The following is a 15,079-nucleotide window of genomic DNA, read 5'->3' as shown; positions in this document are numbered from 1 at the left end:
CAAACGAACACCCCTACCTAAACCGGAACGGCGGAAACGTTCGGGGGCAGAGGACGTCATGTACAGTATCACAACAATTAAATAATAGTAATGAAAGTAACAACCATCGCATTGATAATATAGTGTTTACATTGTTTGCAACATTCTTTGTATAACATCAAAATGTATAGCAAAAACTATAGACATAACACCATGAATGTTTCTTCTACTCAAAAACCTACAGTGTACCTATCTATTGGTTCCTTGAGAATACAATTGATTTTGAAAGTATATCAACATTTAAGTTGGTGAGTTCATAAGTATGTTTTTGTGATGGAAAGCTTGTCATTGTTCTTTGAAAATGTTATTCTTGTTCATAAGTATGAATGCTCCGTCTTCCCAAAATGTATGTTTATTACTGTACTCTGAAATAGTATATTGTATTGGGAAAATGGTGTACTGCATTGTATTCGTATGAAAACCCTTTGTCTGTATGGGCCTGGAATCCACCAGCTGTATTGTAATGTAGTTCTATTATAAAAATAAAACCTTTGAAGATGTGTTTGCCCCGTAAACAAAATGTTTAGTTAATACTTATTGTGAATGAGGTTATAACCATGCTAAACTGACTAGTGGCTTGCGCGAAGTTCATCAGGCGTCGGAATGTTATGACATTTGTCACCCCAGGCCTTCCGGCCTAATAGTAGCTAACAATTTAGGTGCGGGATTGTCAGTCATGTATAGATCTATACACAAATTCACGCTCTCCTTCCAGGAGACTCTGGTTATAATCAGGACTTTAACGCATACCCTAATATGTAAAATGAAATAGTGGCTCACAATTATGTATTAACTTGTTTACGTATAGTGTGTAAATGTTCTCTTGTTCTTGTAATTGTACGTATTCCCTTTTTGTAGTGTACTCGTAGTGTAAAATAATTGTACTTAAATAATTATTTATGTATTGTACGCTTGAAAAATGGCTTGAAGACCTGATGGGAAAGGCTTGAAGAATGAATTAAATAATGATCACACTCATTGTTTAAGAATGTTGTTATTTTTTAAGAATTATACTTGTTATTTTTTCAGAATGTTTGTTATTATTCAATGAATCATAATCATACAATGTAATTATTTGGTATATTATTAGTTCAAGAATTGATTTTGTGTATTCTTTCAGAATGTATTTACTAGTTTATGGTTGACATTCTGGCATTCTAACAGAATAAAATCGAAAAAACATATTTACTAGTTTATGGTTAAAATTATATCATTCTGACAGAATAAAATCGGACTTTTAATTTTAAATTAATTTAAAATATTCAGAATTTTAAAAATAAAGGATTTAATTATCCCTAAAAATCCGAAAATTTCCTTTTTTAATATAGGTTAATTGACTAAAATGCTTTTATGCTCAAATTTGTGGGATTATATGGTACATGTTATCTTATTCTACTATCATAGACCTTCAGATCATGATCTTTGATTATATTCCATCCAATGGTCCAGATCTGTGCATTCTGTCACACGATAGTTACTAAAAACAAAATAACCTAACCATATATATATATATATATATATATATATATGTATATATATATATATATATATATATATATACATACATATTGCTTTGAAAAGTTTATGTTTTATTAAAGAATATATTCAAAATTTGATAAAACTAAATAACTTTCTAAAATTAAATTTCAGAAGTTTATATCAAACCAATAAAAAATTTACCATACTTACTTTATGAAACCAAAACCAAAACCTATTTTAATTTTTAATTCAAATTCGCATACATATAATTTTTAAATAAAATACTGGCATACTATTATTTCTATAATAACATATTTTTTATTATAACACATCATATATATATATATATATATATATATATATATATATATATATATTAAAAATAAATATATTTGTATTAGTTAAATGAAGATAAATGTTAAATATTACATCATGCAAAAATTAAAAAGTAATAAAGTGATGTGTTTATACTTCAAATAATTTCAGATAAAAAATAGTAAACAAAAATATTTAATTATGTATTGTAGTTTGAATATTTTAGATAAAGTCTAAACACCAAAAATTATTTATATATTAAATAAAATATATTTTTATGATGATTAAAATTTATAACTTTTAATTTTTTTATTTATATAAATATCACATTTCATATAAAAATAAATATATTTCATAAAAATAAATGTATTTCATAAAAAGATTTCATGTAAAAATTGTTATAAAAACTAATTTCTAAAATTTTAACTTAAAAATATATATAATAATAATAAAGTTGTGAAAAAATTAAGGAGAATTTTAAAAGAAATTTAAATTAAAAAATAGTAATAAAAGAGGGTCGAAAATGTAAAAAGAAAAAAAAAATTGAGAGACTAACCTTGTAATATTTCAAATGGTTCTTGCATAAATTTTTACAAATGTTCCTTAATCAAGTTTCACAAAATCATAGAAATAATCATTATAAAAAAAATCAACTTAATAGATCCATCTAATAGACATCCACAGTAAGTACCATTAGTGTGTAAGATTTGCTCTATAGGAACCATCTCAAAGGAAAAAGTTTAATAGAGACCATTTAAAAAAAAACGATAAACCTAAAGGACTATTTGTGAATTTTTTTTCTACTTTTTATGATTTCCTTCTCTAATATACTTAAATTATAGGATAAAAACCCACCCTTTGTTTTTTCTTAGATGTATATAAACCTTAAAGTTATGCTTTGATTTCTATTGTGATATTATTAATTATTTAATTTGTCATATTTGTTTCATAAAAAAACCCTTCTTTATAAAATTTGTATCTTTATTGTCTATTGCTAAGTTTATATAGTCAAGATGACAAATCTAATTATATTTGCTTGAATCATAACTGTTTTATGATCATTAAGACAATTATGACTAATGATGAATCAAATCATAAGATTAAGTTAATAAAACAATGAACTTTAATGTGTATAAAATTTCATTAGATGACCAATATGTACACCAATTGATTTCCATGACCATTTAGATCAATTCAGATTAAATCAAGCATGATATGAATTAAAGAATGATAATAGAGATAGTTAATCGTATAACTCTTGTGCAATGTTTTAAAAACCGATTTGAACCGATTGATTGAACTGGAAACCGAAAAAGGAAGTGGTTCAATTAGCATCAGTTTTATATTTATTTCTGAATCGGAATGAACCGGTTGGTTTTTACAAAAATCCGGTTGAACCGGTTAAATTAAACAAAAACACATGGAAATTAATCATTTTCATACCAAACTTTTTTTCACAGCTATTTAGATTTATTTAAATAAACACATATGATAAATATTATAATATTTTTTAATGCGTTTGTATTTATCTAAAATTATATTTTGTTTCCATATTTTACTTTATTTTATTTTTGATGTACGCAGATTGATGTAAAACTTACGGTTATGCGTTTTTAATGTATTTAGATTGATCTTCAACTTATATTTATGTGTATGTTTAATGTTTAAAATTATGGATCTTTGTGTGTATGTAGGAAAATAGGAAAAAAAATATAAAAATTATAGAAGCCCGTTGAACCGAAGGTGCAACCAGTAATCGGTCACCATACCGGTTCAACTAAAAAACTGGTTTTTAAAACATTGTTGTCGTGTCAAATGTCATTATGATCATTTTAAAATCAAACCAAGAGGCTTAACCACATTAGAAATCAATGAATAACAGTAATATTCATTGCATTTTATAGAAATCAACCATAAGTAAAGGGCTGATCAAGTTTAAGTAAGAGTATCTCTCTCATCATAGTGACCAAAAAACAGAACTCTTAATCTAGGGTTCATCTCTATTTCCCTGAATTTTGTTTCTACGATTTAGAGTTCATATTTACCCATAGGTATTTAGTTTTTTTAATTAGGGCTTACATATCGAGAGGGTGCATTTGTTTCTTGATCTCTGTTCATTTTTCATTTTGCTTTACAGCCTTTACTGATTTGAAGACTATGTCCTTTCTCTTCCATTTGGGTACATACTAAAGTAGCTTTTGACTACATGTTCATAATATTCTTCTTCTGTGTTGTTGGTTTGTTTCGATATATGTTTTGTGAAGAACATGATGGTGTGTGTATATATGTGTGAGAGAGTTTAAAAATTATTAACATATTAAAATAAATTAAAAAATATAATATATTTTTTTGTACTATAAAAAAAATTAGACTACTATACAAATACAAGTTAAAAAGATAATAGGCTATATCCACTTAATTTATTATTATTTTTTTTTTCGAACAATTGCCAATTTTACATTTTACTCGTTACTTTTTATGAAAGTCACATTGTTTGCCCCTATCTTTCTCAAAATTTGGAATCTTACCTCATTGAACTTTTTCTATTGAGTTGCCCCACAACCCGAATCGTTCTAGAGAGAGAAAGTGAGGAATAAACTGCTCTTTTTCTACTCCTACTGCCACACCACTCTCAAACGTAGTGGCCTCTCTCTCTTCTTTCTCTCTCTCCAAGATGAAGAAAAATCCTTTCTTTTTCTCTGTAATCCTTTTCTTCTCCCTCTTCATCGCCGGTAAGCCTGACCTGAGCGCCGACAGGTTAGCCATCCTTGCTATCCGCTCAGCCGTCGGCGGCAGATCCATCCTATGGAACATCTCCCAACCCTCCACCCCTTGCACATGGCCCGGTGTCTTCTGCGACAACAAAACCAACCGTGTCGTCGAACTTCACTTCCCCGGAATGGGTCTCTCCGGCCAACTCCCCGACAACACCCTCGGCAATTTGACCCAACTTACCACTCTCAGTCTCCGTTACAACGCCCTCTCCGGTCCTCTCCCCGCAGACATCTTCTCACTCGTTAACCTCCGGAATCTCTACCTCCAAAACAATCTGTTTTCAGGCCCGATTCCGGATTCGTTTTCCCCTCTCGTGAATCTCGTTAGGGTTAGCTTCGCGAACAACAATTTATCCGGTACTATTCCGAATTCGATTAATAATTTGACCCGTTTAGCCACATTGTATTTGGAGAACAATGCGTTGACAGGTTCAATTCCGGACCTAAACCGGACTAATATCGCTCTTTTCAATGTCTCCAACAACCAATTAACCGGAGAAATCCCATCAAAGTTCTCGGTTTTCCCAGATTCCGCGTTTTCCGGTAACTCCCTCTGCGGAGGTCCGCTTGCAAGCTGTAACGGGTCAGAGTCCGGGCCGGGCGCAGTGCCATCCAAATCCAAATCAAATAAGCTCTCCGGCGGCGCCATTGCCGGAATTGTGATAGGATCCGTACTGGCTCTGTTACTAATTCTTATAATTTTGTTCTTTTTGTGTTGTAAGAAGAGAAATCAAAAGGAGGAGACAAGGCCAAAGGATCTGGTCGAAGCAAAGCATGTAGAAGTTGAGATGCCCCGTGAGAAATCCACTGAGAATGTTGACAGTTACCCATCGTTAACGGCGGCGGTTGGTGGCGCAGGAGGTGCTGCGAAGGGGAAATCCGGTGAGGTTGTTACTAAAAAGCTAGTGTTCTTCAAGAAGAACAAGGAGTTAGGTAAGTTCGATTTGGAGGATTTACTGAGAGCATCCGCTGAAGTTTTAGGGAAAGGGACATTCGGCACTGCCTACAAGGCGGTGCTGGAGATGGGTTTTGCGGTGGCCGTGAAAAGGTTGAAGGATGTAACAATGGCGGATAAGGAATTCAGAGAGAAAATCGAAGGTGTAGGAGCAATGGATCATGAGAATTTAGTTCCTTTAAGAGCGTACTACTGCAATGGCGAAGAAAAGCTTCTTGTCTACGATTACATGCCTATGGGAAGCTTATCTGCTCTCTTACATGGTAAATTATCTCTTCTTCAATTCCTAAACATAATTACCATTTCCTAATTTCAAATTATTAACCAAGAAATCGTGGATCTCGATTCTTGATTTTTGAAATTCCCTAATTTTTTAATCATAATGTGGGTGGTCAACTGTCTTTTTCAAATTAAAAATTTCAAGGTTGTTCTTAGATCTGTCATATATTGATATAACTCTGCACACAATGTCGTTTGGTAAATGGTAATGAAGTGAGATTAAAGATACTAATCAGGGTATTAAATTAATGGGGTAGTTGGGTTTAAGCATTTCTTCTCAATCTTCCTAAAACAAAAATTAGGGATAAAATATACTCCGTACTTATTTTATTTTACTATTAGAAAAAACAAGATTTGTAATGTAACTTTCTTAAAAAAAACAAGAAGTTACTTTACCGGTAATACTAGTAATTTTTGAGCTTTTTTAAAAAAAACAAGAAGTTACTTTACTGGTAATACTAGTAACATTTTGAGCTTTTATAAAAAAAAACTCAAAAAGTTACTACTAATAACTTTGAGTTTTAGTGTTAAAACCCAAAGTTAATGATAGCTGACAATTTTGTCAGCTATCGATCAATAACTTTCAGAAAACTGATGTTATTGAACTATTGTGTAGGTAACCGAGGAGCCGGTCGAACACCATTGAACTGGGAAACCCGATCTGCGATCGCACTCGGAGCGGCCCGCGGAATCACCTACTTACACGCGCAAGGACCAACCGTATCTCACGGAAACATAAAATCATCAAACATTCTTTTAACAACAACCTACGAATCCCGTGTCTCCGATTTTGGGCTCGCTCAGCTCGTGGGCCCCATCTCAACCCCAACTCGTATAGACGGCTATCGTGCACCGGAGGTTACGGATATCCGAAAAATCTCCCAAAAAGCTGACGTGTACAGTTTTGGTGTGTTACTATTGGAGCTTTTAACGGGTAAAGCCCCGACCCATGCGTTATTGAATGAAGAAGGGGTTGATCTTCCAAGGTGGGTCCAATCTGTGGTTCGTGAAGAATGGACTTCTGAAGTGTTTGATCTTGAGCTTCTTAGGTATCAAAATGTGGAAGATGATATGGTTCAATTGTTGCAATTGGCTATTGAATGTTGTGCACAATATCCTGATAAGAGGCCTTTGATGGGTGATGTGATGAGTCAAATTGAGGAGCTTTGTAGGTCGAATGGGGTGCAAGAGAGGGAAGGGAATTTATCGAGTGATATCGTGAGTGATTCTTGATTCTTGATGTTTTCTTGAAATTTGTTGTTTTTGATTTGATTTGTTGTTGTTGATTTTTTATACACATTGTAGGTTGTGTAGTAAATTGTGATATGAAATCGAAATGAATGGTATTCTTTTCTTTGTTTTTTTGTAAACATGTTTTTTTATATGGAAGTATGGAACCACAAAAGAAGGAAGTGGTTAAGTTGTTATATGTGGTTTTGTAATATTGTGATGAATTAATTGTGTATAATGCAATTGTTTATTTGGTCATTGAAGAGTAGGTGTCAAAGTTAAAAAGTCGTTTATGATTATTAAATGTGTGTCTCCCTTGAAGTTAGTATCTTTTTATTTAACTGTAGGGACACAAAAGAAATATATTTTTTATTCGAACGAGAATGACTGAACCGAATTAGTTGTAGGGACAGAGAATGAGACCGGAGCATGTGAGTGAGAGCCAATTCGACTGATGTTCCGGTATCAAATGCACATATAAAGGAGTAGATTCTAAATGGAAACTTTTTTTCTATTAGAAAATAACAAAATTAAGTAATTTTCTTATAAAAAGTTATGGATATTAGGATGAACGGGACACTCCACCTAAGCTTCATCTCACTAAACCTTTATTATTATTATTATTATTATTATTTAAACATAAAATATACTAAACAGCTCCTAAATTATTCTATATATGTTTAATGCAAAACTTGAACCCCCGACTTCAAGGAAGGAGGACAACACCGGATACCATTGGACTAAAAATCATTCTTTTCATTCTATATAGAAATTAGGATGTGGTGTTAGGGACAAACTCTTAAGCCTTTTGCTTTTAAGAGTATCCACCACCAATCATAAATACGGTGGATGTCATGTCTCTACAATCTCATCACCACACACAATCATATTAGGTTGCTATACTCATCTTTCCACAACATTATATCCCTTTTATTTTTTGATTATATAAATAAAAAATATTTTTAATTATTTAAAATGTAGAGAGAGGTAAAGAGAGATAGGGAGAGAAAAAAATATGATTGGATATGGTTAATTGTGGTGGTGACCACAATCCACTACTCCACATCATCACCACAATTACACGGGGTGGTGTTCTCATTCCCACCACTATGTCACATCAATGACGCCGTTGAATGTATACCAGAAGCCTTAGCCAAAATCCATTAAAAGAGGGTAAAGGGGGGGGGGGGGGAGAGAGAGAGAGAGAGAGAGAGAGAGAGAGAGAGAGAGAGAGAGAGAGAGAAGCATGCCAAATCGTTGGAATCTTGCCGTCGACAACAAGAAAGGACATGGGGTGATGTTTGCCATCGGAAAAGCATGCCAAATCGGAGGTCGAAAACATCTGACACCCCCATACCGTATAGTCTTAGTCAATATTAAAAGGAATTCCTGATGGATTTTATAGGTTACAAAAAATATGTGCTTGCAGGATTTCACTTAACACTTAAGAACAAACTAAATGATCTATGGCATACACTTTGAATGCAGCATACTATGAACAACAAAACTAACATGATCCTAATGAAACCTTAGCATAATCAAAACAAAAAAATTAGGGTTACTGTAACATCCATAAAAATCATGACAATTTTAAACTTTTTAAATACAACCCAAATCTATAAAGTGTTTACAAAATAGTTTTCAAAACATTTCTGATGTTAGAATTTGCCCAAAATCATAGATCATAACAAGAGGATGTGTACGGTCATGCCTTCGCCTTCCCGTGGTCATCCGAAGTACTTGAAACATAACCTAAAACTGTAAGCCAACGCTTAGTGAGTTCTCCGAAAGTACCAACACATAACCAAATAACATATATAATAACAACATGCAATGGGTCCACATCTAAAAGACTAGATTACCCCTAAGCCCACAACATAAGTTTGGCTTGCCCTCGGTGTGACATCCCCAAAATCACGGCCAGAAAAGACCGATTTTTGTTTATGCTTTATAAAAATCAGAGTACTTCATTTTATAAAAATGTTGCGGAATTTGTTCCCAGAAAAACACGATAAATACGTTATTAAAACATTTTCGAAGAAACGTATTTATTTCATTTTAAAACGTTTGGGATGTCATTGTTAATACAGAAACATAAGCATAAACAGAACTTACAATTATTTACACTAGTGATCTACATCTCTTTAAATCTCTCAGTGTAATGTCACTTCATATCGTCACCTGTGATGTAAATAAACTGAGTGGGTCAGGTTGGGAAACCTGGTGAGTACATAGGGTTTTCAACCCACAATAATATAGTTATTATGTTTAAACAATCAAACAATCAACCCAATTACCCATCCCCGTTATCTTCTTTTAGTCTTCCCTAAAGATATTATCTCAAGGGTCATCTCTTATATCATATTTACTTTTCATCTCCTTACATCGTATTTCCTTATATGATTGTTCTTACGAACTTTACCTAAGGATCATCGCCTACATTGCATAGACAATACTAATCCGGGGATTACTCCCTCAATATGTGTCTAGCAAGAGTTAGGGTATCATCGCATGATTACGCAGCCACAACATCGCCTGGACTTGTAAATCATGATAAGGGTTAGTCTATCATCGCATGAATACGTAGCCACAACATCGCCTGGACTCGTACTTCATAATAAGGGTTAGACTATCATCGCATGAATACGTAGTTACAACATCGCCTGAACTCGTAATTCATCACCTACAGGTTGCTAGCCTGCTGATGTTTCCACGGGGTTGTCTATAATAGTCCGTGGTCGCCATCTATACTCTGGTAGATGACTACATCTCCAAATTGTCGGACAAGGTTGTAGTATCCTACATCACCAATTCATAGTCACCTATCTATCATCACCTATCTCTCATTATTTTATTTCATCACTCACCAACTATTTCATCTACCCATGTTTTATCCCAACATATTTGTAGATATAAAATAAATATACAGTTTAAATCATTTAAAACATGTATAAATCATTCATCCAGCATAGACAACAAGTATTCAAACAATATGCACACATAGCACGTAATTTATATTAAAATACTTCATATCTATGTGTAAGATGAAAGTAACTATGCACTCACCTGAGTAGGTGGTGACTCAGCACTCGGACAGCGCTTCGATACTCTCAAAACGATATTCCTTTGATAAAACAGCGAATTTTTTTATTAAAAACCGGGCTTCGCTGGAGCAGCGTTTCCGAGCCGAAAGCTTTTCTTCTCGGAGCCGTCGGGCGCTCCGGGGCTTTCTTCTCGTGATAGGGAGGTTCCCTAGACTTGGGAGGGGTTTAGGGAGGCTAGAGAGAAGTTAGAGAGAGAAAGAAAGGCTTATGGTGTGAAGAAAATATGAGGAGTTCACCCTTGTATTTATAGGAAGTGTATAGTAAAGTAGTCTCCAAGCTTCGTCCGTAACTTTTGCATACGAGCTCCGTTTTTGTCTGTCTTTTTACTGTTGAGTTCCTATTAATGAGATCTTCAACTTTCATTTAGACCTCGTTGGCCAATTCTCATTCTATCTCGGATTTACAAAACTGTATCAAATTCGCCGCGCTTGAAAAGTAGGGACTAAGCTTCGTCCATAACTTTCGCATACGAGCTCCATTTTTGTCTGTCTTTTTACCGTTGAGTTCCTATTAATGAGATCTTCAACTCTCATTTAGACCTCGTTGGCTAATTCTCATTCTATCTCGTATTTACAAAACTGTATCAAATTCGCCGCATTCGAAAAGTAGGGACTAAGCTTCGTCCATAACTTTTGCATACGAGCTCTATTATCGATGTTATTTATATCCACGCGTTGGTATTTACGAGTACTACAACTTTCATTTAGATCCCGTCGGCTAAAAATCGACCGATCTAAAATTCAGATTTCGGGCTGTGCACTGCTATGCTAAATCTTAGAAAAATCATAACTTCCTCATACGAAGTCAGATTTGGGCGTTTTTTTTTATCGATGTTCTTAGTTTAACATATTCTACGACTTTCGTTTAGATCGCTAAGGCTAAATCTCGCTCTATCGTAAATTCACTATTTACGCTTCTCGGTATCGTGCCGGTTCCGTCGCGAAACTTCAACGGGTCATAACTTCTTCGTTATAACTCGGTTTTCGGCGTTCTTTATATGTACGAAAACCTTGTATAAATAATCTTTTGTCGAAAAGTCGTTTTCGACCCCTATTGCCTCTAATTTGACTAGCCCAGATTTGCGGGCGTTACACTCGGGGCCCACAACTTATGTTTGGTTTGCTTCCTAACTAGATCTGTCATCGGAATGAAATACCATCAAGCCTTCAGTACGAATTTGGCATACCGCCTGGTCCTCAACTCATATCTGGATTGCTCATGAGCCCTCAATATGAGTCTGACATGCCCTACCCGACCCTCAACTCATATATGGAATTCTCTAGGGTTTGTTGGCTACCACATGGAGCAATACAACCTCAACCCAATACAATATGTCGACATATACCAGACAATAAACATATACAAATAATTATGCAAATAGAATCGCAGGTAGTCCTATAGATCTACCATACCAACATATCATGAATATCTATTCCATATTCAGCATATCAGTAAGTATCAAACCAATGGGTCGGCCTTGGTGCCTTCGGCCTGCAAGTACATCGAGGAAAACTCTCCTCGCAAACTGAACAAAAGCTGATCAGGTCTCGAATCCGAATCTCAGCTCCAACTGCCTCCTATTCCAACCAAATGACCAAACTTGGTCAAACTAACTAAGTCAACTGAGTCAACCCAGCCGAATCAACTCAACCGAGTCGACCCAGGGTGAGTACGTGAGGCATACACCGAAAGTACGCTGGGTGTACTCGTTTCCTTGCCTGTTGACAACCATTTAGGTGGTTGACCCCGTACACAGGGCGTACGTCGAGTATGCAGGGCGTACTCCGAGAAACCCAAAACTTCCATTAAGAGCTTAATGGATAAAGCTCTTGCGTCCATATTGAAGATCCATGGCTAAAATACTCTTAGGAGTCATAAAGTCTCCGACTTTATGACTTAGCATGCCAAATAAGTGCTTAACTCAAGGTCTTAATCCATTAAGACCTTCTACATGATGCATGAAGCAAAACTAACCATTTGGAACCCATTTTTATGACTCAAGACCCTTCCAAAGGTCGGATGACTTAATGGGTCAAGAACATGCTTTGTTCAAGAATCATCATTTTAGGACCAAAAAGAGACTTTAAAGACCAAAAACCTAGACCTACAAGATGGAGTGGAAAAGATGCAAGCTTTATACCTTTTTGAGGTTGCAAACAAGCTAGAAATCCAGTTCTACAATGCACACCACTCCAAGGTCTTTGCATCACCTTCTTTTTTCTACAAAACCACACTAAAATCTCTTCAAGGCTCACAAATTAGCTTCTTTTTTCTCTAGGGTTGCTTGAGGGGCGAAATCTCTAAAAAAGGCTAGATAAGAATATGGTTTATGTCCATAAAGGTGCTTAAATATGAGTCAAGTCCCCAAAATTAGGGTTTTTCATGCCACCCTTGTACGCCCAACGTACTTAGGCACACCTTAGTACGCTTAGCGTATACCTACGTATGCATGGCGTACTCATCCGGCCCAAAATCCACCAAAAGCCACATTGGGCCCATTTTCACCATTTCTCAACTTATGGACCAAAATTCTATGTACCAAAATCATAAAGCCCATGATTAGAAGTACCTTAACACCGGGATGTTACAGTTACATAGCTTTGATTTGTTTTAGGAAACAAATCACTTCAATCCTTCCTTAGAAGAGTTTGGAAAGCTAGCACCAAGTATGATGCATCTAATGGCTTACACCAAAACCCTAGAACTAGAAGACAATTAACGAGAGAGGAGGAGAGGAAAATTTTCGTTCCTCGGGTTTATGGGAAGTGTATGAACAAAAATTAAGCTCATAAGGGGTCCTATTTATAGTTTAGGTAACTTAGGGACCAAGCAAGATTTGAATGAATTTAATCATGATCCAAATCCTTTCCTTATATGCATCTAAGAGACTTATGGAAACCCTAAGGAAGCTCTCAAAACCGTCCACCCCTTGGATTGTTCTAGAATTGCATCTTTTGTTTAACTATTGAACAATTACAATCCACCTCTTGCACCTTTAATTAGTTCCAATTAATTCCAGATTAATTATAATTAATAAGTAGTTAACTTAAATTGATTTCTTATTAATTTATTAACCTTATAATTAATAAGTCAATTGTTTAACTATTGATCTCATATTAATTTATTAATCACTTAATAAATTAATAAATCAACTATCTATTTTCAATTAATATATTAATCATATAATATAATAACAAATCATTTCCTCATAATTTCCAATTAGATTATCAACCATATAATAATCTAATAATCATCCTCTCTCTATAATTGTCATTCCAATTAAGTTGTAGTTTTTTAGGGCAACCCAAAAAGGACTTTGCTTCTAATTACAAGAATATACCAATTTAGTTACTGACTTAGATACCTTAATTTAACAATTCCCACAATAATCATCCATTTTGGGGTGGCTTACTACAAAATAAGGAAGATAACTGTTAAATGATGATATGTCCATAATATAGTTTTGACATTTCATAATGGACGCCTTTCGTCAACAGAGTGGGATTTCGTAGGTTGGTTTTAAAAGGAAGAATTTTGGAGGGTTGTACTATGAAATTCTAAATGTAACGTCCCAAAAATAGTAGTAAAAATGTTCATTTTTAAACCATCAAGTCATACAGCTATATATATATATATATATATATATATATATATATATATATATATATATATATATATATATATATATATTCCAAAACCAACAACTAAAAATGTATTTCTCAAACATCATAGTAAATCAAAAGTAATCAATGTGGAAAAAGCCACCAGGGGATGCGATGTAGTCAAGTCGGGCCCTTCCCTTTGGAACTGGAAGTACTTGAAAATGTTTAAATCACAAACTGTAAGCAGAAAACTTAGTGAGTTTCCCAAAATACTACATACCATACAACGAGCCCAGCCCGACATTCAAATAGGCCCAATCCAACGTATCCATAGGCCTAACCCAACATACATACTAATAGGCCCAACCCAACATGTATACCAATTGGCCCATCCCAACATGTGTACCAATTAGGCCAACCCAACATGTATACCAATAGGCCCAACCCAACTTATCAATGGGCCCAACCCAACACATAATGCAAGTGTCACAAAGACAGCTAGCATCCTACATTGTTTGTTTTGAGAGCATGTATTATTTCTTGCATTGTAGATAACTATTAGGATATTTAGAAGCACTTTTGAATCCATTGGTTCTTTATTGGAAAAAACAAAAAGAAGAGTATAGTTTTGAAACTAGGAAAAATCAATAATATGGAGAAGTTTAATGTAACACCCCAAAATACGAGCCAAAAATTTCATTTTTGAAAACATATATTTAGCAAAACATTCGAATAAAACGTTTACTGATCATAACATTTTATAAAGATATCGCACGTCTGGAAAAACATTTCAATAACATAAAAATTTCAGAGTACAAATCCCCAGGAAGGTCTCATGATACGGAATACGAAACATGTGTGTGATGGGCTGCTACCGCGCCAGCTCCTTCCCCTTCGAAGAAGAGGTACCTGAAACAAAAACTGAAAGCTGTAAGCAAGAAGCTTAGTGAGTTCCCCCATCGTACCGCCTATCATACAATCACATATCATACATATTGTCGGGCATTTCTGGGGTGCCCGACCTACCCGGTACGACCATTCTGGGGTGCCGACCTACCTGTGTCAAGCCATTCTGGGGTGCTGACTACCCATGTCACGCCGTTCTGGGGTGCTGACTACCCTTCGGTCCTGACGACCGAACCTCGGGGACTATTTCACCCCCTACTGCTACTATCACATATATCATAACATAACATATTATCAGACATATCTAGGGTGCCTGAACTACCCTTCGGTCCTAACGACCGAACTCGGGGACTAGTCCCCTCCTACTAACTCTATCGCATATAACGTAAAAAGCTC

The 15,079-nt window shown here is 34.8% G+C and overlaps 1 protein-coding gene across 1 annotated transcript; it reads left to right on the top strand.

Annotated features, from left to right (window-relative positions):
• Positions 1-4,278: 4,278 nt before the first annotated feature.
• LOC111904731 (probable inactive receptor kinase RLK902) lies at positions 4,279-7,270 on the top strand. The gene is made up of 2 exons (XM_023900459.3): positions 4,279-5,825; positions 6,458-7,270. The coding sequence occupies exons 1-2, from the start codon at positions 4,508-4,510 to the stop codon at positions 7,072-7,074; spliced, it is 1,935 nt and encodes a 644-aa protein (XP_023756227.1). The 5' UTR covers positions 4,279-4,507; the 3' UTR covers positions 7,075-7,270.
• Positions 7,271-15,079: the final 7,809 nt, after the last annotated feature.

Source organism: Lactuca sativa, chromosome 3, assembly GCF_002870075.4.
Source record: "Lactuca sativa cultivar Salinas chromosome 3, Lsat_Salinas_v11, whole genome shotgun sequence".
In the NCBI taxonomy this organism is placed as follows: Eukaryota; Viridiplantae; Streptophyta; class Magnoliopsida; order Asterales; family Asteraceae; genus Lactuca; species Lactuca sativa.
Note: the sequence above shows the minus strand (reverse complement) of the source record. Positions and strands in the feature narration are given on the sequence as shown.